Source organism: Dysidea avara, chromosome 3 (assembly GCF_963678975.1).
Source record: "Dysidea avara chromosome 3, odDysAvar1.4, whole genome shotgun sequence".
NCBI classification, from domain to species: domain Eukaryota; kingdom Metazoa; phylum Porifera; class Demospongiae; order Dictyoceratida; family Dysideidae; genus Dysidea; species Dysidea avara.
The window spans coordinates 26167986-26193865 of NC_089274.1; the positions used below are offsets into that span (position 1 = coordinate 26167986).

The window sequence follows — 25880 nt, forward strand, 5'->3', positions numbered from 1 at the left end:
TGCCGATGGTTTCCTTCTTTTTGGCTAAACAGAGATGGGGTTATCCAAGGGGTTTTCCCTATGAGTAACTTGGTTGTGCACAAATAGAGAAGGCAATAAATAGAAGCAAGATCACATGATAGGGTCCGCAATCCGAAAAATCAACTTCTACAAATCAATCCCCCTACCATTGTGAGATGTTCATTGTAGTATCCCATTGCTTGATCCACCATGAAACCGGAGGGACGATTGTTGTCTTCACAGAAATATCGTTTTCAGTATCTCGCAAGATGCAAAATTTATTTTTAAAATTTCGTTCTCCACACAAAGGACCGGATTAAACTTGCTACTTAGCCAAATCGTATCCAGAGTTGTTGTAGTTGAAAAGTACGCACAGAAATAAGTAAATGATCTGCTGGGTGCCCGGCACAGGGTTGTTTTCTTTGAAAAAACAGACAAAGAGATACGAAGTTTCGAATTCAAACTGCCCTACCACCCAGGGTAAGAGAAGCTAACTCTTCCTCATAGTGTTTCGATACGGTTGGGTGCATAGTCTGTCTATGCTGTTAGTTTGGAAAAGATCTGAGACTTCTCACCATCTGGGTGACGAGCGTCAAATTTTTCTGCAGCATCAAAGAATTGTGTCGCGCTTTCTAGCCATTTCCAGCGCTTCTGCAGCCACAACAATCATCAATTATAAACTAAAACTATGGCAAAAGATGTCCCTGAACGTTTGGTAGTAGCGGTTGTCAATTATTATTTCATCCACGGCTTCCACGCCTCGCTCTAAGCTATGCATCCAGGGAGGCAGCAAAATCGTCCAAATTTGACTTCACCCATCACGCTCCACAGCAGCTTCAAGTTTTCACTAGATCACCCTACATCACCATTATGCTGCAAAACATCCAAAAACAAACCGAAAAAGCATAAAATCTTTCATTTTTGATTCGAGCTGGGTGGAGCTCCTGGTGAGCTGCTGGTATATTGCACCATATGAAATCACAGAAACACCAACTACTACTACTACCAAACGTTTTGATCCATCCTTTATCATCGTTCTAAACAAAATGAAGTGACCAGTGTGTCATCAGAAGTACTGGAAAGCACTTTGGTACCATTGAGAGAATCCCTTGAAATGACGCACGAAATTTTTGACGTTCTTCACCCAGATGGTGAGAAGTCTCAGATCCTTTCCAGACTAACAGCATAGACAGACTATGCATCCAACCTTATCACATCACTATGAGGAAGAGTTGGCTTTTCTTGTCTTGGCTGGTAGGGCAGTTTGAATTCGAAAATTTGTGTTTCGTTTTCTGCTTTTTGAGAGAAAGCAACCCTGTGCCGGGAACCCAATGAATCATTTGCTTATTACTGTGCGTACTTTTTAACTACATTAACTCTAGATAATACCTATCTAAGTAGCAAGTTCTATCCTGTTCTTTGTGTGGAGCACGAAATTTAAAAAATAATTTTTGCATCTCACGAAATACTAAAGTCGATATTTCTGTGAAGACAACAATCGTGCCTCCGGTTTCATGGTGGATCTAGCAATGGGATACTACAATGAACAACCCACAATGGTAGGGGGATCGATTTGTAAAAGTTGATTTTTCGGATTGCGGACCCTACACATGATTACGAAAAACCGCGCAGCATCGTGGCAAGGAGTGAAGGACAAAGAATTGGTTTAACTATAGTGGGCTGGACGGTTTACATTTGGATTAAGTGATCACGGTAGCTATTGGTGTGGACAAAACTCGGGAGGCAAAGCAGTCTAGAGGTATTTGTGAAATTAGCACCCATCTATCCGTGTGGATACTGCTCAGTTCAAACGATATGGAGTACTTGTTCAGTCAGTAATTCTTTTCTTTTTGTTTTCACTTTTCTAGGTTAACAACTGTAGTGGCAGAGCATAGTCATCACGTGATAGAGCGCCTCGTGCTTTAATTCAAGAATCTTTGTAGTCTCGTATTAAGACACGTAGCTAGATGTTTGTAATATGTTAGAAGGCAAATAGCTAGCTAGGTGTTCGCTTCTATTAGGCTGATATTAGTCATCTTGCATACAGTAGTGTAGGATGATACATAAAGCATTTTTAAAATGTTATATTGATGTCCATATGAAGATGGGCATGTGTACGTACGTATGTTGCATGGGAAATGGTTTGCCCACCCATTGCCCAGGCATGGCGAAAAGTCTGGCTACGCCACTGGAGCTAAGCAAGATGTGTACATTAGTGGTTGATAATAATGAAATAAAGGATGCCATACACCTGTATCTAATTTAGCACAGTGAAGCCTGAACTATCTGGGTAGCTTTTCTTGACCATATTAAGCACTAGGTAGGTAGTCTCGCGTGGCCAGACTGCTTTTTCTCCGTCACGGCGCTTATCGATTAGAGATTATAAGCGCCTACTCCGAAAAAGGGTCTGGTCCAGAATCAATACGTAAACTCGTTTTCACACCCCAAGCAAGAGCTCGGGGTGTTTAATCAGCTTTCGTCATAAAACGTGTACTTCCTTTTAAATTTCAAGCCACGTACGCACTGGAAATGCCATGAACGATAGCCGGTAGAGTTGATGAGAGACACTGAAGTTGGTTTTCTAAGGCTAAAAAGGACACGGGTTGATTCCTTGCTCAGTTCGCCTTTAGCCTTTTCGTTTTCACAAGGAATCGATCCGTGACCTTTTAACCGTAGAAAAACAGCTTCAGTGTCTCTTATTAACTCTACCGGCTATCGTTCATGGCATTTCCAGTGCGTACGTGGCTTGAAATTTAAAAGGAAGTACACGTTTTATGACGAAAGCTGATTAAACACCCCGAGCTCTTGCTTGGGGTGTGAAAACGAGTTTACGTATTGATTCTGGACCAGACCCTTTTTCGGAGTAGGCGCTTATAATCTCTAATCGATAAGCGCCGTGACGGAGAAAAAGCGGTCTGGCCACGCGAGACTACTAGGTAGGTTCCTTTGTAAAATAACATAAACAGGGAAAGCTGTTTGATTTGGCAAAGGGTTTTACTGCAATAGATGAGATCACACTTGAAAAAGGGGTTTCCCTAAATCTGAAAACCTGCAAAGCCTGTGTATTTCACAGGCTGGAGAAATCACTAAAAAGCACTACTTGTGAAAGAAAAAGTACCAAAATAGTTTCACAAGTGTTAAATAACTCTTCACAAGTTCCCTTCTGTGAGTGCCTCGGTAATATTTATGATACATGCTTTGAACTGTTAGCTTGACATTCACAACAACATTTACAAGTACAGGAAACATTACACAATTCAACACAATGAAACAATATTACATGATAAAAAAATCAAGTTCTTAACAGACACAAGAACTGTATCTCAGTAGACCAGGAGGTAGAAATGTTCTGCAAACACATCTAACTTGCAAGCCATTATGGTCTTGTGGTTATATACACATAGTATTGATGATGATGATGATGTACAAAATTGAATGTGTGTGTGTAGGTGTGGGTGTTTTGGCTAGATTATTTCACCAGTAAAATGATTTTGCTAAAAAGTTTCCAACACTGGCAAACCAACTACCTCCCCTCTCCCCACTGTCTGTTGTTGCTACTGCCTGTGGAAACAAGAAACAACAGCAGGATATATTGGCAAGTATTGAGTAACTAGTTTCCTACAACTGTTAACTTGCAGGAACACGCATGCGCGCACCCCCCCCACACACACATATACATCACTTACTTTCTTAGACTTTTCTGGATCTAATTCTTCAGGTAAGTAAGTGGGTAACTGCAACAAAACGCAAACATAGATTTAACACATTAACATAGTGAAGGATGTACCAACCTCAATTGGTGTACTATTCTCCTTCTCTAGTCCTGACCTAGCTGTAGGAGCTGTTCCAAATGTTAAGAACACCTAAAATACACAGAACCAGCAAAAAATGTAATGAATACAGACTGATCCTAATTCTGTCTTAGTAGGCTACAACCAGTGGCATAGCCAGTTCTTCAAGGATGGGTAGGCACACTCACCCACACATTTCACTCCATGCAACTATCTAGCATAAACTGAAAGCCCATCCTTAGTGGATTCTATGTACATTTGGATTAAAAACTGTTTCAAAAGTGCATAAATGTATCTAGCTAGCTAATAATATGCTACGTTGCTGTTCCTGCAGCTTATTTCACTAGTCTAATGCTATTGCATGAATGATATAGAAGCTATAAATGAAAACCAACTTATTAACCTCCTTCTCTTGTTCTCGTTTAGCTCATCTGCACCTGTACATAACCCAGCCTGACCCTTAAGATAGTTGTGTGGGCTTAATTCAGTCACCACTGAATCTTTCATCTCCAACCGACTTGTCTAACATGGTAACACCAGAGAATTTAGATTTTGTTAATCACTTTGGTCACTTATAATCTTGCCAACAGCAGAATCCGTGTTGCTCCTCACAATTCAGTATCCCAGAAGTGAAAAATAACTGGATCCCCTTTTCCCCATGCTCCTCTTTCACCGCCAAAAATTTGGATCATGTGATGCTGTACATTAAATAGAAAGCACCAAAACTACTTGGATCACATGATGCAATTATTGAACTTATCTCGATATCAGCGGTTGGTTCATAACGAAAATATGGCACTGCCAAGGTATGCACTACTCATTTCTTAATTATCATTAGCGAATGGGTGCTGCTGTCCTTGGGAAATTTAGGTGGGCATGTGCCCACCCAGGCCCACCCTTGGCTATGCCACTGCCTACAACAAATTACACAAATTCAACACAAAATCTACATTCAAACTCATGATGACACTATTGACAATTGCATACAACTGTGGTGCTCAACCAATGTGAACAAATAGTACTACAATTTCATTTCAGCAGGTATTGGTAATACTCTGATAGAGCATACACACCCATACAGTGGAATATCGTGACAAGATTGGTAGTTTCAACCAACCCAAATACGTGACCAGATTTTACCAAACCAATACAAATCGTACATCAGGCAAAATCAAACTAACACCACCAGTGGGTAGCTACACTATCATACTATTGGTTTTAGGCCTTAGCATTACTCAAACTACTTGAGGGTAGGTTAAGAGTCGTCTTTTCTGGGTGGTGTGGAAAGCTACACTGAAGAATGGCAATTTCTAGAGAAAATCAGTGGTATATTGGATTTTCTATCTTATTTGGCAGGAAACTGTACAAGCAGCTACATACCCAGAGAATGCTCTGAAAGGTACTATCAGGTGTAAATTTCATACGTCCTTGGTAAGTGAAAATGGCTTGAATCTATTTATCTTGAAACTACTGAATTGTACTGATCCATGATTTTCATCAGTTTTCCAAAATTCAGTCACATATGTAATCCTATGTTGCATATACAGTGGAGAGTCGATTATCCGAACCACAAACATTTGATTATCCAAACACCAAAGTGACTGCTCAATTAGAGTATTTTATCAACAAGTATATGCTTTATTAAAGCAGTCTGAATATGGATGTTTGTACTATTTCAATTATACAAACCTCACATTAGTTCGGATAATTGACCCTCCACTGTATAGTGACCTAAATCACACATCAAACCTGGAGGACAAACTACGGATTGCAGGTATGTCTGTGACTGGTCTTCCTCCCCTAATTTCCACTTTAGTGTCACATCTGTTACGTTCAATAAATAAATAAATAAATAAAAAAACTGATCATGACTTTTGGTGAATTTCATATGAATCTTCATTAGCTAATTAAAAATGATCTGACCTTCCCCTTGCCAAAGACAAAGTTATGCATCACTCACTTCTTCTCCTTGTTCATTTCTGACAACCTGTTCTGCATTTAGCACTCCTGTCTTAGCTATTGCTTCACATAAACTCTGTAGAACAATAACAACCAGAATACTTGTTGATTATTTGATAAAGGCACAAAGGAACTCACATACAAGCATACTACAGGCACTCCTAGATATCACATTTCCACCCACCAATCCACCACACATACACATGTACAAACACATGTACAAACACATGTACAAACACACACACACACACACACACACACACACACACACACACACACACACACACACACACACACACACGCACGCACGCACAGAGGTCATATATACCTGAGGCTTGAGGTCTGCCCTGCCCCTAATGGTACACCTCCGATGAGACATGTCGAAGGTGAAACTGATTATTCCTTTGACGCTTAGTAACTGTTCTTCAACCATCCGTCGTGTGTTCTAATATTGTGCAAATTTTAAATCATACACTGAGAGAGAATCTACAATTATACAGAAACCCCACACTAAAATCATTACATCATTTGAGCATCTTACTAAGTGTCTGTTGTACAGATAGTACAACTTCTACAGTAACAGTTTAAAACAATACTTGTATGTATATTGTTGAACATGGGGTTGGAACAATTCAACTACTGTGTACCCAATGGTCAATAGATTACGTGATGTTCAATAGCTAACATAGTATCCACAATTTGCTAGGGTTATAGAAGTGATCATAAAAAAAGTAAGAAGAGTTTGACATTAATGTAAACTTTGCCAGATTATGAAACAGTCAGAATAGATTCATACAAAATTGTAAGTATAATTTACCCAATAGTCAAACATAACCTTTAGCTATGCATGTTTGTAATCACCAGAGTGGGCATTAAATGGAACAACAAGTACACTAGGGACCAGTTGGTGGAAGGTTAGGTACACACCGTACAAGTAAAGGATACAGGTTAATATACTTACCGCATCTACTAGTCCATTTATTTGTAGTAGGATTACTTTGGCCCTCTTGTTTGAGGCACCTAAAAACACATTTCCTTTTCCAGCCACTCTGGATTGTGACAATGGCCTAAAGGTAAAACAAATACACATTACACAAGGGCACAATAGGCAACTGAGAAGGTACATAACTAACTACACATGCATGTAAAGGAATACACAGTGAAACCTCAACACTTCTACAATCCAGAAAACCACTACACTGCTTTGCCACACAAATAAAACTTTTTCAACCACAATACTAATCTGACAAGTTTTGAACACCAGTGAACATTGGATTATAGAGGATTCACTGTACAATGTGTATATGGCAGTCTTTGCTGTACTATATGCTACACAGAGATAGAGCTGAGTGATAGTGGCGACCAATTGATTATCGTGATAGCTAGTAACAATCGTGATCTTGATAGTATACTATCGTGCTATTGTGATTACCTATCCATATCTGAGTCTGGTCAAAAATATGGATAGCAAAAGCAAAAATAATAATGTTGAAGTTCAGAGAGCTATAAAAGACCAGTAGCTTGAGCATGGACAACAACGATAACAACTGTAATACTGACACATAACAATTCTTTAGTGGAGTGTTAGAAAAGCAGATGTGTGGTGTGTACATAATTAGAGTGCTCAAGTGTTTGCATACGTGAGATTGAGTGTGTTTAATAACTGCTAATAACTATCGTGATACTATCGTTATTGTGATATAAAAGTTGCTATCAAATTGTGATTATGATAGTTGTACTATTGCTCAGCTCTACATAGAGACTAGAGATGCAACAGTATATTGACATATCACGTATCGTATCATTTTAAGACAACATTGCTGTATCAATACAAAGTTAAACTGTATCAATATACCACGTATTGTGATAAATAAAATTGACATATCGTGGCTTGTTAACATGGTTGAAAATCAATTTATTGTACATTGTGGTTAAACTAAATAGTATGTAAAGGAAAACAATAGCTCAATTATTTCGATCTACACACAGGTGTTACTAATACTTTTGCTAATACCATCTCTCCTAATACCACTCTGTACAAAGTCACCCCAATACTGCTGCCATTTTTATTTAGTGACGTAATTGTGGATAATGCTCATTGTGTACTTTGTACGTACATATATACCATAAATCAAATAAGGTTGGAAAAACAATATGTAGAAGTATTTCATGACACACCTGTGAAAAGTTTATTACTGGGTTTTCCTCATCAGGATCACATTGTAGTGTAGCCAGAATAATTAATGACACTGACAATGTTATCTGGAGAGAAAACTGGTTGACAGCATGACTATTGGTTTTTTCTATGATCGTCCATGATGAGTGCATTTTACATGCTGTGGTATGCCAAATGGCACATCTTGGGATGAAGTGATGTTGAACAGTGAAAAAGTCAAGCCTGTAGCCTTAGCTGTTGTTGTGCTTGTCTGAAGGCATCAGGCAGGTCAGCAAGCAAGCAGTTAATTAGTCAGTCAGTAGAAAATTTCATTGAATATATATATATATATTTTAAATTGTAGCTACCTACTGCAAGCATTTAGGGTCGGCACTTTTGGGCTTGGTTATACCTAACCAATACTGCCAAGGCGTCAGAATGGTCTTGTAAAACTGGTGCTTGGGTAATTTTTTGGCCAGAAAAACCCAAATCTCCATGATCCCTAATGATAGTACTGTATGATGTGAAAAGTATTTAGAATACTTGTACTTTGGATAACTCAGTACTTTACAGATGTAACACATACCTTGCTGTGGCTGCTGGTATCACAAGCATATCATGAACCGTCTGTGCCATCTTCCTAACTTCAGGATTAGCACCAGTCCTGCATATTACATGGTATTAAGATGTTAATTAATACAGAAACAAACTTAGCATACCTGTTGACCAGCGTTCTTAGACTAACTAACATGCCCAGCTCCTTCTTCATTGTTGGCCGGTTGGATGGTAACTGAGCCAAGTACTGCAATGCCTATACATATATATATATAGATTATGAAATAGAAAACATATACATAGGCAACAATACCAAGTGTACACAATTTCCACACACACACAATAGTAAAAAAAAAAGCAACATGTAATAATCACAGCTATTCCCAAGTATCACATTACACCCAAGGAGTCTTCTTTGTAACAACACACCATTTTTCAATTAATGTTTGTTGCTTACAACTCTTCATTTAGAATAACACACTACTTAGTACACACCCTGCATAATTGACATGCTCCCTGCACAAACCACCAGACATATTTTTCAAACTTTGTGAATAACACACATAAGTTCTGTTGCATTTATATTAATAGACAAATGACTGCTAAATTACTTCTCATGTTTAGCAAAGAAAGTACAACACTACTGTGAACCATACAGGTTTGTGCACGGAAATAAAAAAATTAATACCACTTCACTACTCCACAGCATACCTTCTCATCATGAGTAGCATCTTAATTAAAGTATACTTTACAGTACATATCATTTGAATTATAATCAATATTCAAGATTCTCAAACTACCTCTAACACTCATGAGTGTTTCCTAAACACTATAAACCCAAGCTGTTCTCTGACCTACAACGTATATTTCCCCTAAACTTAATCCCCATGAAATGGACTTAATGCATATCATATGGAGGCACTTTTTGGGATGCATTTTTTTCTGAATAGCCCGGCACACCTTCAATAGTAGCCACACTTGAGTAGTGCCACAAAAGACTTGGAAAATAACGGCTTAAACACATCAAGTTTACATATTTGCTGCACCAGTTTTGAAACTACAGCCTTTTAACCAAGTAACATGGTCTACACTATGTATAATCTATTAAGTTCCTCTCAAAGTAATCAACACGCACAATATGGCCTTAACCCAGTATTGGTGTTAATTGTGTGGTACAGTCTCCTTGACCCAGCATCAAGTAAACATAAAAAAATACATTCTATTGGGACACAAATACAAACACTTGTTTCTGGAATAATATGGATCCAACATGCATCAAACCTAATTAATGCTCATAAAGGTATTTTTTGATGTACTGATATGCACTTTAATGTCTTTGTCTACCACTAGAATTTTCCAATGCCAAAAGGTAACAAATGGTACAGAATATATACTGTATAACGAACTTCTAGTGCTGTCAGTACAACTCTGTCATCACCATTATCAAGGAATAGAATTAATCCTGGTAGACAACCTTGGTCCTGCAAACATTTTTCTACTGACAAAGTAGTCAGGTTTGAGTTCCTTCTGTACCTTAATTATTGTCACCCTGTTTTGTGGCTCTTTGGCCAAATCCCGGAGTTGTTGAACAACTTTTAGTACATCCATTGAGGCCACAAAAACATGAAAACAAATTTCTTTCTTCACGTATCACGTATCTTCGCGGATATATGGGTTAGGAAGTTACCAACCTACAAGTATTAAATGTCTATAAAACAACTATATAGATGTCGGTAGAGTAATACAAATCAACAACGAACATCCACCAAACAGTTAAAAACCGTGAAAACTCACTTCTGAGACTAGTCGTCTTTGAAAGCCCACGTGATCCTAACGCAAACTTTGTTTGATTGGCTAAATTTGAATCAACAAAGGGGAAGTGATCACTTAACTATTACGGGTAGCAGAGACGAAGTAGATATTGATCGTCTAAACGGCCTGGATATTGTATGTACGTTACATTTTGAACAGTTCTAACTATCTGTTCACTTGTGTTTTGGTCATTCTAATTAATACCCGCCACGCCAGGTTTTGAAGATCGTCGGTTGTCATGTGGCAAGCATTAGGATTAGAGAGCTCAGATGAGGTCAGTATCGGTAGCAACAAATAATGTTCTAAATTATAGGTGATTTTTTACTGTATACTTAGTTGTCTTTTCTTCTAGACTTACTGTAAATCAAGGAAGAGCATTGTTAGAACAATAGGGAGTTTCTTTCCCTGTAAAGGGCAAGCAAGAGTTAAAGTACAGGTAAATTATAAATGTGTGCTTTGATGTCAGAGCCATAAATGTTCCTTAAAGCTTGGTGAACAGAAGAAATTAGCTAGATCGTTAGACAGTGAATTAAATCGAGTTGGACTTGATACAGAGGAGAGTGGTCTAGGATTGGCATCATGGTTCAAGACACCGCGGAGAGTCATGGCCAGTGCAGCTAATTTGTTGACTCTTGAGGGGATAGCTGAACACCATGATGACGAGGAGCACATGTCAGACGTGGACCATAATGATGATGTATTTTCTAATGATGAAACCGAAAGTGAAGCAGGTAAACTCAAGAAAGCAACACACTGTATTGCAATACATTGTATTGTTATTTATGTTGTAATGTATCTCTATAATTTAAAGGTAAGTAGATGTTGCTATAAAAACCAGGACATTCATCAGAGAAGTTTGAAGAAAATTTTAACTGCATTTGTAAAGACTACCTACATGTACCTTACCTAATGGCTATTAGAAGCTAGAATTTCTTTGTTTTACAAAAGTAGTATCAAACGGTACGGTAGTACCATTTAAGTAGGGATTGCAGTGAAACTTTCGTACGCCGCCCAAAATTCTGCCTTTAAAAATCACCCTAGAGACATTTTACATGACCAAAATCATCTTTACGAAATAGTACTAGTCCATATAATACATAAAACAGGATCAAATGCAACGAAACACTTACAGGTGGCTGGATATAAATTTTAAAAAATCACCAAAACTCGAATTTTAGCCTCACTGCCTCACTCACTGACCACAGTTGCAAGGGTAGAGGACAAACGAAGCAGCACACAGCCTCCGTTTCACGCCACAATAACAAACTTACCAGTGGGATGTGCCTTTTGGGGTTGCGACAAGTGTAGGTCCTCCGCGCCTTGTCTCTTCTTTCATCTTCAATCAAGTTGCTTATCTTCTTCATACAACGAAACCATATCAAGGCATTAATATTCCATATCAACACTTTCTTTAAGCAGCATAATGGACGCCACAAGATTATTTAAGGCGCTTAGACTATGCTACTGTACAGAGGTACCGGTAGTAGATAGCTACCTGTATCTTCATGATAGGTCACAAGATCAAATAATAACAATCACGCCCATTCTTTATTGTACGCATTATCGATCTGTCAATTGAAACCACGATGACACACCCCTTTTACGCTAGATGATGGAATAGCTAGTCAGTGACCACACACCTTCAAGTTGAAAAGGCTGACTCTAATAATCGATCAAAATCTCAATGACCACGCCCTGTTTTGGCAAGCGCACATATTTGCAGACCGACTCAAGATACTCTAATACAGCAGTCACCCTAATAGAACAGTCACGTGTTTATAGCTAGCTGTATGCTTTAACAAAAATTAAACAAACTAGTATATTAAAAATTATAAATTTAAAAAAATGAAGTAGGGATCCAAGCGGTAAAAAGTAGTGAAACAAGAGATGAACAATAGTAGTTATTACAACATAGCTCGGTGGGAAATCCCTACTTTGGCATTGAACACAAAATAATTGCTATACCATGCCAAAGTAGGGATTTTCTACCGAGCTATGCAGTAATAGCTACTATCGTTCATATCTTGTTTCACTACTTTTTACCGCTTGGATCCCTACTTCATTTTTAAATGCATAATTTTTAATATACTGTACTAGTGTTATACAGCTTCTGTAGGATACTTTTGGAATGACATGTTACACAGGTATACTTTTTATAATTACTGAAACATGTAGTAATTTGTACATCTTGAGAACAGTTTATTTTTCAGTTTCTTTATTTAATGTCCTCTCAGGGGTACAGTTGGTCTTGTGTTGCCAGACCAATGTGTACCAGGAGTTTATCAATATAAAACTAATAATAAAAGCGCTGGCTGTGACTTTATGACCCGGCCATTACCAGTTCTGTAGCACAGCATATAGTGCACAGGCAATTCACAGGTTTTACCTCAGTTTTATGACAAAAAACCACTGTTGTTGCTAAGGGACAATAGCAGTGAGTTATTATTATTGTTGTTAGAGCTTTACAGTGACCAGCACTGAAATGAGATAACCTGTCACTTGTGCCACCTGTACTTTATAATAAAGCCCCAATACTAGCACAATAAGTATAGTAGTACAGTAGTAGTAGTACATTCCGTAATGGCTTGTAATGTTACCAGACCTGACACTTATCAGAATACGATCTGACAACATGAGACTAGGATACAGTATATACTGTGTACGCATCCTTTGATGTAAGTATGTGTTCACCGGTATTGGGACTGAGCTTATCTTTGGGAGTGACTGAGACTTTTCATTTTGTTCAGAAGTTCATTTCATTGTGATGTACTGTAGGAAATGAGAGGACAAGAATACAAGCACTAGAAGATGAACTGGCTATATTAAAAGCACAAATGGCACAATTGTCACTGGAACAGATGCAAAAGTCTGAGTCAAATGGTGTGTGTGTGTGTGTGTGTGTGTGTGTGTGTGTGTGTGTGTGTGTGTGTGTGTGTGTGTGTGTGTGTGTGTGTGTGTGTGTGTGTGTGTGTGTGTGTGTGTGTGTGTGTGTGTGTGTGTGTGTGTGTGTGTGTGTGTGTGTGTGTGTGTGTGTGTGTGTGCAGTATGTGTAGAGTGTGTGTTTTGTACTACCATACGACTAGAGTTAAATCGCCAAAATTTTCTCCGGCCTATACTATGTATGTATGTATGTATGTTAGGGATGATGAAGAACCAGGCTTTTCCAGCCCAAAATATCACCCTAAAATCAGCCTTAATTTCCCTTCATGACAGCTTGGCAGCATTGGTTAGAAACAGCCAAGCCCAAAATTGTCTCCACACCAATTGCAACTGCAAACCCTTCCAAAAAGTTTTTATGAAATTTTAAAAAAGTTCTACAGTTGTATTTAACAGAATTATGTAAGCTAGCTGGCTAACTAACTGATGCCTCCAGCCAAGCACAATTCGACAATGGATAAGGCTACAGGCTTGATTTCTTCACTGTTTGACATCATTTCATCCTGAGATGTGCCTTTTCGCCAACCGCAGTACATACAATACACACATCATGGACTTGCCTTTGTCCTCCTTTGTGTTCTAGTTCTTTTTGCTGACAATGCAAGGTGATAATTTGTGATAGCGCGATGTGGCTTCCCTGTGGCTGTGCTGGCTATTATGCTAATCACCCATATTTTCCTAGTGACTGGATTGATTGCAGAGATGCTTCTCGTACTGTTTTTCGTTTGTAATGCTGTATAATGGGTTGAAAGCTAAGCATAATAGCCACTTGAGTCAGTAATTGATAGCTGGGGCACACATTCAGACGAAAACATTAACTCTGGAGCCATCTTTGATGCGGTATGCGTGGGATCACCAGTCATAATAATGTTACAAAAAAGTAAACAAACAAGCACCAGAAATTTAAGTTTGATTAGGGTTAGGGATCATAGAAAAAAAATGTAGGGAAACAAGGGAGGTCGCCTACCCTGCAGATATACTTGATCCCTAACTCAGTCATGGGCATAGACTGAGATAGGGATTGAATGTCCAGTATATCTGCAGGTGTAGGTGACCTCCTTGTTTCCCTACCTTTTTTCTATGATCCCTAACTCTAATCAAACTTATATAGTAATTGTATGATATTCTATTGGAGTGATGTCTGTCTGTGTGTATTATGTTATCTACTTTATGTATCTGTGCCTCCTGCAGTCCCAGCAGCTCCTCCACCTCCTCTAGCTCCACCCCCTCCTCCAACAAAAACTGCACATTATCAAGTAAGAAATATAAAATAGCATACAGAGACTGCTTTTTATGCTGCACACCAAAGTGATTGCTCTATTAGAGTAGTCACAAATTTTATAAGCCCTGGCTTATTCTATCTGGTTCCTAGTTGCTTGAATTTCCAATAGTTATTTTCATAAAGGTTAGACAGCAGATGATCCACTAATAAACTTAATCCCATTAGCACTTTATATAGTATACTCAATTACTGTTGCATAGTGATATTCTTGTGACCAGTACAAAAACACTACTAGACTCTATCGATGAGATTGCAAGGAAATGTTATTAGGTCTGGAACAGACCCTGTTCCATATGTACTTATAATGAAATTTTTATGACACAATGCTCGGTGCATGAAACATTTTGTGTAATAACTGTTTAGTACGGTTCCCCTTAAAGTGATGCACGCCACTAAAAAAAGGTCCGCGTCTAAACCATCACAGTAATACAGTCACCTTTACAGAATAATTCAACATCAAAATACAATGTTAAAAACACTTACAGGTGTCCAGATGTAGAATTTAAAAAAAATGGTCAAAACATCTGTATCTATTGACTACACATTATGTGAACAAAAATCTAGTGGCTTGGATAATTGTTTGATTTATCTCATGATTGTTTACAGGACCACACAGATTTAAAGACTCCACTTCGTACAGAGACAGTATCACAAATTGACGATAGACCGGACATGTCATTTTTGCTAAGAGAGATGAGTGCTGTTAAGTTAAGAAGTGTTGCAAGGTTGGTTCATGCTTGCAGTATATGCTGCATGCTTAGATCGTGTTCCTCATTTTTGAGCATCCTGTGTGGCTGTTATGTACTTTTGTACTTCCAACCATCAATCCCTCTACTGCTGTACCACCTTTGAATGAGGTTGCCTTATTCGATGTCCGCCAAGTATAGTTTCTTTGTACCCCTTTTACACACATATGTATACATCTTAATAATGGCAACACCCACTTGTGAATTATAATTTACTACTGATGAGAGTGGTAAACACAACACAGAATATTTGTTTAGTGTTCAGTAATATTTGTGTGTTTATACTTTTATGGGCTATAGGTCACCAGGGGGTACTCCATTGAGAACTAAGTCACAAAATACTAGTGTACCAGCTGACGGTGATCCAGCAGCCATTATTGCTCGTGCACTACAGAAGAAGTTTTCACATTCAGTATTTCAAGATTCACCAGGTTTGTGCTTGTGTGTCTGGAAGCAGTAATGAACATGTGTGTTGTTGTATGTGTGTGCTTATGTGTTTTGAGACATTGCAGTGCATTTAGTGTAGTGTGCGTACGTGTGCATGCGCATGTACAGTGTATGCTTCAAGTTCAAGTGCATTGTGTGTAGTGTGTCTCTATTGGAGCAGTTAAGACCCTTAAAGGTCCACTGAAATGGTAAAATACACTTTGGTTATTATCAATCCTTGCTACTATTGGGATACATGTTGGTTGATTTAGTCAAATGTTGCTTTGTTAAGTAGATATATAATTATTTTAGTATATTGTGGTTAGTCAATTATATTGTGTCATAACGAAAGAAACTTTAGCATGCGTGAGGTGCATCAGTGTTGGGACAGTTACTTCTTAAATGTAACTCGTTACATATTACATATTATTTACAACTGAACTATTTAGTTACAGTTACATATTACCCATAAAATAAAGTAACTATAATACATGTAATATTACATATTGTATTATTTTGTGTCTACAGCCTTAAGCTGTCACGTGTGAAACTACCACTTTATCACGTGACATGATTGTGTTGTTGGACAATGTGCAAATCTTGGTTATAAACAAGAAGCTGGTGAATAAGCTTTGTTCAGTAGGCTTCGTTACTTTGTAGTGGTTAGGCGTTACACAGTGGATTACTAATGAGATTAGTAACTTCGTTACTTAAAGTAATAACATTATGTAATATTAGACTCGTTACAATAACTTCATTACTTAGGTAATGGGTTACATTTACAAGTGAATTAACTTGAGTTATTACCTGTTTTTACAGAACATTTCGTTATATTACAAATTCGTTACCACAAAAGTAATAATAATTACGTAACGCGGTGCATAAAGTGACAGAAGTGTCCATGTACAACTAGATTTGATTTAGTTTCACGTCATATCTACAAAATGACTTGAAACATGGTAAGAACTTGTACTGCAGCCAGTTACAAGCCTACGGGAGATAGTTTGTGAATTTACGCTGGTATTGGGTGATGAATGCTCGAGAAGGGACTTTAAATCAACAGTACAGTGGTCAAAGCAAATCATAAGTTTATTTCTTGGATGATTTGAATACGTTTAAGGGCCCAATACAGTGGATGGAGGTAGAGAAACATGTGACGTAACTAGGCTAAATATCTCTGTTTAACAACATAATTGAGTTTTAAATGGCGTTTGTGTGTATTGCATGATACAAACAACCTATTTATTCAATAAAATGGCAAGTGAATTTTCCATTTCAGTGGACCTTTAATGTCAAGCTAATGCATCATTACAGTATAAGGTGATACACTGTATCAAGAGTATATAATAGAAACCAAGAGTATCGAACGGGTGTATTACCCCGTGATTAATTATTGTATAAAGTAACACGGATATTTCAGTAATTGTTCGTTTTCATTGCCATTAAGGGTTGCTGTGTTTAGCCCAATTTAGCCACTAAACCAAGTGAAAACATGATAGCATTAAAGAGAATTGGCTAATGTTAAAGTTCTGGCACTGTCAAGCGGATCCCTGAAGGCATGGCAACATGCTCGTTTGTGCAACCGTTGTTTTAGCGGAAAAAAGACCCGTTGCCACGTACACATTTCAAAATACCATTTCACATAAACAAACAATTACTAAAATATCCATGTTACTTTACGCAATCAGTAATCACGGGCTAATACTGTACACCGTTCGACACTCTTGGTTTCTATTAGATACTCTTTACTGTATTATACAGTACAGTATGCAAATGCATGTACTTCAATTATAGTTACTAATGAAAATATTATGATTAATTTAGAAATAAAATAGGGTTCCAGTAATAAAAAGTACGTAGTTATATTACTAGATATACAGTATGAATGATGGTAGCATTACGTTGTGTAGTTTTGTGGGAAATTTCTACGTGCCTATACACCCCCCCCCCCCCCCCTGTATGTGTGCATATTATCTGAGCACTCTGTACATAATGTCAAATTAATAAGCATGACACATATAAGATGTGTGGTATTTTTTGGCTTTTATTAGCCACTATAAATAAAGATTTTCTGTTTGTAGACAAAGAAAATTCTAATCCTGGAACTCCACATTCATCAGTAACATCACCATTGTCTGTGCAGTGAAGCAATATTAACTCTGTATGCATGTGAACCTTTTTACATGTTTACAATGCGTCTATTACATGTATGTATGTTTGTAAATATGTATAGTGTTTATATATTGTTCTATAATATTACTATTGTACAACAAAACTATGTAGTGTAATGCGACCTTCTGGCATCATTAATAAATCTTGTTTAACTACTTTTTATCACTGGAACCCTACAGTACTTCATTTTGATTTGTAAACTTTTTTTTTGTTATAGCATAGCCACTCCATTATCCAATCATAAAAGTGTTCAGATAAGTAAATTTGTTTGGATAAATATCAGTTAGACACCAAGACCAAGGGAACTAAGCAATTTAGTAACCCTAGACTGTAGTGTCCCGAGCGCAGTGAGGGCACTACTAAGGGCCTGAGGGGTTACTAAATCGCTTAGTTCCCGTTGGTTGCGGTGTCTACCTTAAGAGTTATGTTTTATAGTACGTACCTTTATAGCCAGAGCATGAGTGTGGGGTGAAAGAGCAATGTAGAACAGCGGAACGATTTCTTCCTGAAGTCCTTACAGCGCCCACAAAAATAATTATTCAACTGGTAACCACAGTGACAGCTAGAGCTACAGTAGATATGCCGCTTAGTCTACTATTTGTCCAGAATTATTTTCATACACAGAGAAGAAGAGTAATATAGTGTTATTAAGTACTGCAGTGTGCCTTTCGTGTTATAGTTATTTGTCATGTACAAAATTGCTTGAGGGCGGGTGACTAAGTGAACATGTCAGGTGACTAAGTGATTTAGTAAACCTGTAAATGAGCCACACCATAGTCTAAATGAAGCTGATTTGTATTTATGTACAGAGTTCTGATCAACTACTCTAATACTGTAGAACGTTCACCTAGTGATGAAATACTCTAATAGAGCAGTCACACTGTTCAGATAATCAAGGGTTCGGATAATTGAGGTCCTACTGTACTTTATCAGGGATGTGCCCACAGTGGTTGGTACTGACCACCACTCAAATAAAACAGTCACCACTATCACTCAACAACCACTACAAATTCACCTCTGACACACTAGTTAAGGCCCCACACTACATTTCTGGACTCAACCCTGTTTCTTGTAGCCATCAATATTCTAAACCTGGGCACGTCACTGTTTTATTTGTACATGTGTGGCTATGACTGCTTAATTAGAGTATCTTGATGTTGTTGCTCATCTCAAGTGAACTCTGCGTCCAGGGGCGTTGTTCAGTGCCATGTCTTATTTCTATAGCAAAACTGCAGCTGATAGTTGCTAGTTCATTAAGACACATGGTCATGTGCTTTGATTGTTTTAGGGTGTGAAGGTGTGTTCTGATTGTTTAAGGGAGTGGTCATACACGATTGTTGTTCACCTCTAAAATGTTTGTTTCTGCAAAGCAACTGCAAGCAAGTTAGGATTTTCCATGTTTACTGTATGTAGAGCACACATGTTCTAGAAGACAGTCTACTAGAACTGTGAATGGTCACTACTTTTATTACCATCAGATTAATAATAGGAGTGTATGCTGGTGACATATCAAACAAGTTGTGTAATTGTGGGACATTTATAAGTACTTGGCAATAAAAGTGCTGATACATAAATTTTGGCATAGTACGGACAGCAGTTATTCAGTATTAACTGTACCACAGTAATGCCATATAATTAGTGTACACAAGTGTTTGTGACTGCTATGAAGTATTGTTAACTGTATTTGTAATACAGTGTGTCTGACTAAGCAGTTACTCGTACTTGAATAGTATATTGTATATGATTAAAATTTCATTTTTTCTGACTAGTACTTAAGTCTGAACAGTATGAGATGTTTTCTGTGGTGGTGGCTTTGTGATATGAAGGAGACAGTTGTTTGTGTTTAAGGGAATATCAGAAATCTTTCCCTTAGTACAAGTGTCAAGTAAGAGATCCTTAACTTGTGTAGTAGTTGCACTATCAGGTAAGATGTTCCAGTAAACAGCTGCAGCTCCACTAGCTATGGCAGTAGACAGTGATGTACCATCTTTGATGGTGTGGCTGTTTGTACTACGGATGTTAGCACCTCTTACTGCTTGTCCGGGTGCGAATATATCCACGCATGACCCATAGTTGCTTCCACTGGCAAATGCTTTGTAAAGTTTGTCATTTTGTTGCGTTCCTCCAACCGTGAGCACTTCGGGTAAGCCACTTGGTGAATACCTGTGAAGGAAGGATCCATACATGCAGTCATTGTTATCTTACCAGTGTATCCCCAAAGTGTGCTCTAATAGGGACTACTATGTATGTATAAATTTTTCTGCTGCACAAAAAGTTCATAATTTGTGTAAGAACATATTGAGGACAGTAGATACCTCAAGTGTCCATCTTAAGGTTTACTTGGCCCATGTTTATCTACACTTGAAGTTTAAAATGAATGTTCTATTTAGTTTGATATACAGCCCATTTGTACGTTCTTATTCAGGGAGCTTTTTGTGTATACTGCAAGTTGTACTTAGTGTTTTGTTTTCCCAGATACTGAACACATATTACACTTTAAGTACTCACTTGCATGCATCAGTAAAGAAGTTTCCAGCAGCTGCTACCACCAGTATTCCACTATCAACTGCCTCTCTTATTGCATCTGTCATTACCTGGCTGTGTCCTCCTATCAATGACAAGTTGATGATTGCTCTTGTTCTCTGTGAGGATTTCTGTTTCTGTTGTACTTGCTTAACCACATGGTATATTCCTTGTGTTGCTAGTGATAGATGTGAGTGACCCTTACAGCTCATCACTCTCACACTATGAAGAGTTGCTCCTTTAGCCACACCATATGACTTTCCACCTGCCAAACTAGCTATGTTTGTGCCATGACCATTGCAGTCTTCTCCTTTTCTGTTTCCACCATACTGATGATCTACTGCATCAAAGCCGGAGTAGACAGCTCTACCTTCAAATTCATTGTGGTCATATTTGATTCCTGAGTGAAAGTATTCGCATGTTCATTTGCTATGGATTTGAACTATATACACTGTATATTGTAGGGTGAAGTTCAGACTCATGCACTCAACTGCGATTACCACTGCATTTTGATATATCAGACAGGTTAAAGAACTGACAAAGGTAAAGGCATACCTATTTTAGATGTATGTGGATTGGCAGGAGCATTGTATACTTGTACATGGATCACAAGGTGTATTAGTGAATAATCCAAGTAATGTCATCTCATGACAGTGTGGGCAATTAAAAAACTTGCTAATTAAAAAGCGTGGCACCCGTATTACTCGCGAGTATTCATCCTGTTTCATTTGGGTTGAATACTCGCAAGAAAGTGGGTACCACGCCCTTTAATTAGCAAGTTTTTAATCGCTTGCACTCTTGTGAGACGACATTACATTTAAGTGGTACCGTAAGTTCATTACTTTACAGATCTTTTTAAGAGGTTTCTGAGTGAAGTTAAGCACATGCATACACTGTTGCAAGGACTGTTCTAGAATACTTGATTGTTCTATTACAGTGGAACCTGGCCACCTGTATAAAAAGACCACCACTATATTATAAAGACCAGCTTAAAATTCCCCCCAAGTGAGACAATTATACACTAATTCAACTGTATAAAGCAGCCACCTGCCTATTAAGGCCAAGAAATTTTGGCCCAAAGGTGACCATCATAGACAGGTTCCACTGTAACACATTTTCGTTGTTAATTTCCTTGAAAGTTGCTTGTGGAAAAGATTCCACCTGCTTCCACCATTGTGAAGCTGCTCAATGATCCACATTGAATGGTAGTTAGGTGCATTTTGGTACATGGTATATGTGTTAGCCATGCATGTAGTAAAAGCTACAGCTACACAACTTAGAGAAGGGGAAAATCCTCATGATGTAGTGAATGATAGAAAGCACTCACCAGTATCAAGGATGTAAATGTCCACATTGGAGCCATCATTGGGGCTGGAGTATTGGTGGTTGAGTGGGAGGTCAGTCTGGTCTATACGATCAAGATGCCACAGGTTTGTAGTTGATGCTATAGTGAACTGTTGATCTTCTTCAATATAATCCACCATTGGATCATTGCATATCTGTGAATGAAGTGAGATTATTATCATGTGGCCTACCAATAGTTGTGGCAGTTATTCATTCAACATGATATGCTTACATGTTCTAGTGCAGCTTCATTCATTTTCATAAGAAGTCCTCTTTTTCTGTTACCATTGAATGGTTGAATGTGAGCTACTGTTACTGAACTGTCAACATTGTCTGATGCATGGCGAAGTGACGTGATCTATAAGTAAATAGAACAGATAATATTAAATCATTTTTGTGATGGAGGGCAGGTTATGATTTTCGCTGTATCATGATTTTTTTTGTTGTGATCACTGTTGGGAGTTATTATTACCAGAAGAGGTAATTAGTAGATAAAAGCCAGAAACCTTATCCACTATGATAAAACTTTAATATCTCCATACTAAAATAAATTGAGTGCCGTGATGACTGTCACAACTTTTCATTGCCAAATTATAGCATCCTGAATTCTTCTGATATCAAAATAGTTTCCATTTACAATACATGCATGTGTATGTACGTATCAACAGTGAAAAAGCCGACAATACCATGAAGAATTGTAAACAGAACAAAGCAGCGGTTAACAAGGGATGATATACTATACAGACACAGTGAGATATGACAGTTGAGGCCTTTTGGTGATCTTTGAAGAGTATGCCATATTAAACAAACTGACAGAGTGTTTTGTACTATACAATAGTAATGACATTGTGTGAGCATGCAGGTAAATGGCTTCTGTCATATACAATTGCCAAGAGTAAGGAAGAATGAGACTTGGTGTATCTTTGATCCTTACAGTGTCATTCTTACAATATTAGCTGTGTCCCTCTTTGTTCGTCCTTGTTTCATCATCATAATGTAATTATCCTGCATGTTGTGATCACCAGTCTGAGATTTTAGTAATTTATTACACTTGACTTCATGTCTGGTTCTCTGTAGCTGCTTGATAAGCATCACAAGCTCACTGCCACACAGCTACATGTTGATGAAAACATGTTTTAATGGCAATCACAATTTTAGTTTGTACATGCACAGACACTACAGTTGATCTATGTAACTTGCCTTTTTGACATGCTTAGGTTGTAAGATAGCCATGAAACTGTCTACGTCAAACTCCATATCACTGCTATCTTGCAGTGAAGTTGCTAGTTCCCTGATTTCAGTAGAGTTGGTTGGTAGTGTAGTGTTCACAGTATAGAGTCCTTCAGTGAATATTTGCTCATCCATAACTGGTGATCCATCAATGGTGACTAGCTTGGTACACTTCAGTGCAGTTGCTGTATGCAGCATAACACTGAGCAGCAGCTGGCTGATCATGAAGCAAATCTGTAAAGTCATAGTAACCTCTTTTTGACAGTGGCTAGCTTGAATAGCTTACATTTATATGCTTGGGACCAGAGATTGTAGTTGTCACCTTTTGTTAATAATGTGTATTTGTATGGATTTAATAATTGTATGACTTCTTTATGATGATTATACATGTCCTAAAAACTAGGTAGAGTTGTTTCAGTATAGACAAAAAGGGTATTACATAGTAACTGTATTTTAGACATGTGCTAACTGTAATGATTCACTGATTATCATGTATTCTTAATGATGCTCATGATTGTGTTTAGTAACCATGGACACATAAGGTTGGTGCTGAACAAGAAGTGCACACTATCATAAAGTAACCAGTAGTGAGAACTGTAGAGAAGATTAGCAAGAAAAAAGTGGTGGACATGAGTATGGCATAGTGTATACCACCCTGTCTATTATAGTTAGAGAATTCCTTCTCAGATCAATTATGTGTTGTTGCTTCTAGATCAATTGTCATCAGTTGATTTTAAGCACGCAAATGCACTTATACAAAACATGGAACGGGTGTAACTAATCACTGGACTGGACTACTGGACTGACATATTTTTGGTTTTTAAACATTCTGAGGTTGGTTTTATTGAGTCTTGCTAGCCAAGGGCCTACAGAAAACTTGCAATCTGCTACTATAATGATGAGTGTGAGGAGTGGAGTAAGCAAAAACCGACTTCTAGTGATTTCACTACTTATTGTGTTCTTCTACAGTACATATACTCCTTATCAGTATGCTACAGGGAATGTGCTAGTTATGGTTAACCAACGATAATGTCTTGAAGATAATGGCAAGCTTGTACAATGCCAATAAATTTAGTCATGTATTATAGTACGCCAACCAGCACATGTAAGAACTAATCATGACAGCAGAACAAAAACCCTACAGTTGTGCAATGAGTTTGTATATTGCATGTAGGAATGAATTTAGATACAATAAGAAGGATTGGTTGTGTCCCAGGGGTCTGAGCTATTTAGTTCAAGGATACAGTGTATCATGGGTAGCACAAATATAGTACAGTGATTTTGGTTAGCTATTGCTATATATTACAATCTCCAAAACACAATATTAAGAAGTGTATAAATGCTGTAGAGCATAAGAAATAATGAGAAGGCAGTTTTTGCTAACTCCACTCCTCACACTCATCATTTTAGTGGCAGACTGCAAGTTTTCTGAAGGTCCTTAGCTAGCAAGACTCAATAAAACCAACCTCAAAATGTGTAAAAACCAACAATATGTCAGTCCAGTAGTCCAGTCCAGTGATTAGTTACACCCACATGGAACTGTAAACACATTCAGAAGAATCTAAGAATGGCTATATAAGGTGTCCCACAAGCCACAATCCAGTTTTTTTCTTCTAAGCCAGGTAGTCCGCAACACAAAAGTCACCATCATCCATGTGTTGCTATCATCCATGGAACTGTAGCTACAGTGCACTATAGTGAGGTAGTTGATACAATAACAAGGTGTCTCAACAAGCTTCAATCTGTTACCTAATATATTCAAGCTGACCTGATAGAAAGTAATTCCAGCTACTGTTACAAGTGAGTGTCAATAGTACTGATATGGGTAGAATGAAGTCCAACATTGCAATATTATTGAATGCTATGAAACTAAGTGCTGTTGCACAAACCAACGGTATGGAACACAATAACCCAAGAGGGGTCTTGAATGCAGATAACTTGCAAAGGATTGATTGAGGTCAAGTGCTGCTAAAAAGTGGCAGAATCAACAATGGCTTGGGAAATGTAGTAGAGGATCTGTTCCATGCAACTGGTTGATTTAATTGAAAGGCAAGTTGAAGGAACACCTCTGTGATGGCATCAATCAGAAAGGTCCTACATGATGTAAATGACTCTGAGGCTGTGACATTTGTCAAGTCTCCAAAAGCAATTGATAAGTGGTTGAGCTGCAAAGTGGTAATTGCTGTTTGTAATTTTACAACAACCAGAAAACTTATAACTTCATGTGTTTACAATAGTGTTAGTAGGCATATTACCAAGTATATTTGTTTACCTATTACATGAACACCATAAGAGTTGTGAGTAAATTGTAGTATAGTTGCTTTATATGGTAAACAGTGCCTGTTGTGGAACTCCATCTAATTAACTAAAGTGTGCATTGTTTCACAACTGTGTTAATACCTATAGGCAGATAAGTATTTTAAACCTTGCTTTAAAGCAGCGATTTTGAAAATACCTTTTAAGCATTTGCCCTATGTGGTGTTGTGGTGACTGCTATGTAAGAGAATTTTGATCTTACTGCTTTTGACAAGTCTGCTGAGGTAAGGCTGGTCTATGTTATATGTCTAGTTTTGAAATGTAGACATGCTGTTTTGTTTACTGTAGTCAACTGCTTGAAAGTATAATGCATTTACTGTGCACTTGATCGTAGGTGTAGGTGCAAATAGTGTATATACACGAAATTTAGTGTGTTTTATTACAATTATACACCGGAAAATTCCGTGCACGTCTTAGTTGATTGCTTATCATCCTTAGCATTTTGGCTTCCATAGGGACAGTCACAATCTGAGAGTGAATAAATGCACACCTTCATTAAATGGTGTTTGGGGTCTGAAATATAGAAGATGGCTTTCTGGTATTTATATAATAATTAGACATCAAAACGCAAGGTTCTGTGAAATTTGATAACCTGTAAGGCCCTGTGTTATGGCGCACAAGCTATGCTGTAA

The 25880-nt window shown here is 37.8% G+C and overlaps 3 protein-coding genes across 4 annotated transcripts; 1 reads left to right on the forward strand and 2 right to left on the reverse strand.

Moving 5' to 3' along the window:
* Nucleotides 1–3183: 3183 nt before the first annotated feature.
* Nucleotides 3184–10333, reverse strand: LOC136250540 (armadillo repeat-containing protein 1-like). The gene is made up of 11 exons (XM_066042759.1): nt 10255–10333; nt 9994–10151; nt 9867–9941; nt 8625–8716; nt 8492–8569; nt 6712–6817; nt 6079–6195; nt 5752–5826; nt 3792–3863; nt 3687–3734; nt 3184–3561 (listed from the first exon to the last, which is right to left on the reverse strand). Exons 2-11 carry the CDS (start codon nt 10066–10068, stop codon nt 3475–3477), a joined length of 825 nt encoding a protein of 274 aa, XP_065898831.1. The 5' UTR covers nt 10069–10151; nt 10255–10333; the 3' UTR covers nt 3184–3474.
* Nucleotides 10260–17922, forward strand: LOC136250538 (mitochondrial fission regulator 2-like). Of its 2 annotated transcripts, XM_066042755.1 has the most exons (9): nt 10261–10411; nt 10489–10546; nt 10625–10708; nt 10760–11003; nt 13048–13152; nt 14401–14465; nt 15098–15216; nt 15538–15668; nt 17745–17922. In XM_066042755.1, the coding sequence occupies exons 2-9, from the start codon at nt 10511–10513 to the stop codon at nt 17807–17809; spliced, it is 849 nt and encodes a 282-aa protein (XP_065898827.1). In that variant the 5' UTR covers nt 10261–10411; nt 10489–10510; the 3' UTR covers nt 17810–17922. The 2 variants fall into 2 exon arrangements, with proteins under 2 accessions (XP_065898828.1, XP_065898827.1); XM_066042756.1 differs by lacking the exon at nt 13048–13152 and having other exon boundaries at nt 10260–10411.
* Nucleotides 17923–19607: 1685 nt separating this feature from the next.
* LOC136248438 (extracellular serine proteinase-like) lies at nt 19608–23178 on the reverse strand. Its single transcript, XM_066040220.1, has 6 exons — nt 22903–23178; nt 22651–22815; nt 21935–22060; nt 21686–21857; nt 20344–20758; nt 19608–19998 (listed from the first exon to the last, which is right to left on the reverse strand). The coding sequence occupies exons 1-6, from the start codon at nt 23176–23178 to the stop codon at nt 19608–19610; spliced, it is 1545 nt and encodes a 514-aa protein (XP_065896292.1).
* Nucleotides 23179–25880: the final 2702 nt, after the last annotated feature.

What these genes read in the sequence shown, in the direction of transcription:
- LOC136250540 (XM_066042759.1), bottom strand. Translation starts at nt 10,068, where the DNA reads ATGGATGTACTAAAAGTTGTTCAACAACTCCGGGATTTGGCCAAAGAG. An exon ending in ATACCAGCAGCCACAGCAAG is followed by an intron (nt 6,818 to 8,491) that starts GTATGTGTTACA and finishes TTTTACCTTTAG; the next exon opens with GCCATTGTCACAATCCAGAG. An exon ending in GAAATGAACAAGGAGAAGAA is followed by an intron (nt 3,864 to 5,751) that starts GTGAGTGATGCA and finishes TGTGTATTTTAG; the next exon opens with GTGTTCTTAACATTTGGAAC.
- LOC136250538 (XM_066042755.1), top strand. Translation starts at nt 10,511, where the DNA reads ATGTGGCAAGCATTAGGATTAGAGAGCTCAGATGAG. An exon ending in GCAAAAGTCTGAGTCAAATG is followed by an intron (nt 13,153 to 14,400) that starts GTGTGTGTGTGT and finishes TGCCTCCTGCAG; the next exon opens with TCCCAGCAGCTCCTCCACCT. An exon ending in AAGTTAAGAAGTGTTGCAAG is followed by an intron (nt 15,217 to 15,537) that starts GTTGGTTCATGC and finishes TATGGGCTATAG; the next exon opens with GTCACCAGGGGGTACTCCAT.
- LOC136248438 (XM_066040220.1), bottom strand. Translation starts at nt 23,178, where the DNA reads ATGACTTTACAGATTTGCTTCATGATCAGCCAGCTGCTGCTCAGTGTT. An exon ending in AACCTAAGCATGTCAAAAAG is followed by an intron (nt 22,816 to 22,902) that starts GCAAGTTACATA and finishes ATCAACATGTAG; the next exon opens with CTGTGTGGCAGTGAGCTTGT. An exon ending in TTCTTTACTGATGCATGCAA is followed by an intron (nt 19,999 to 20,343) that starts GTGAGTACTTAA and finishes CTTCCTTCACAG; the next exon opens with GTATTCACCAAGTGGCTTAC.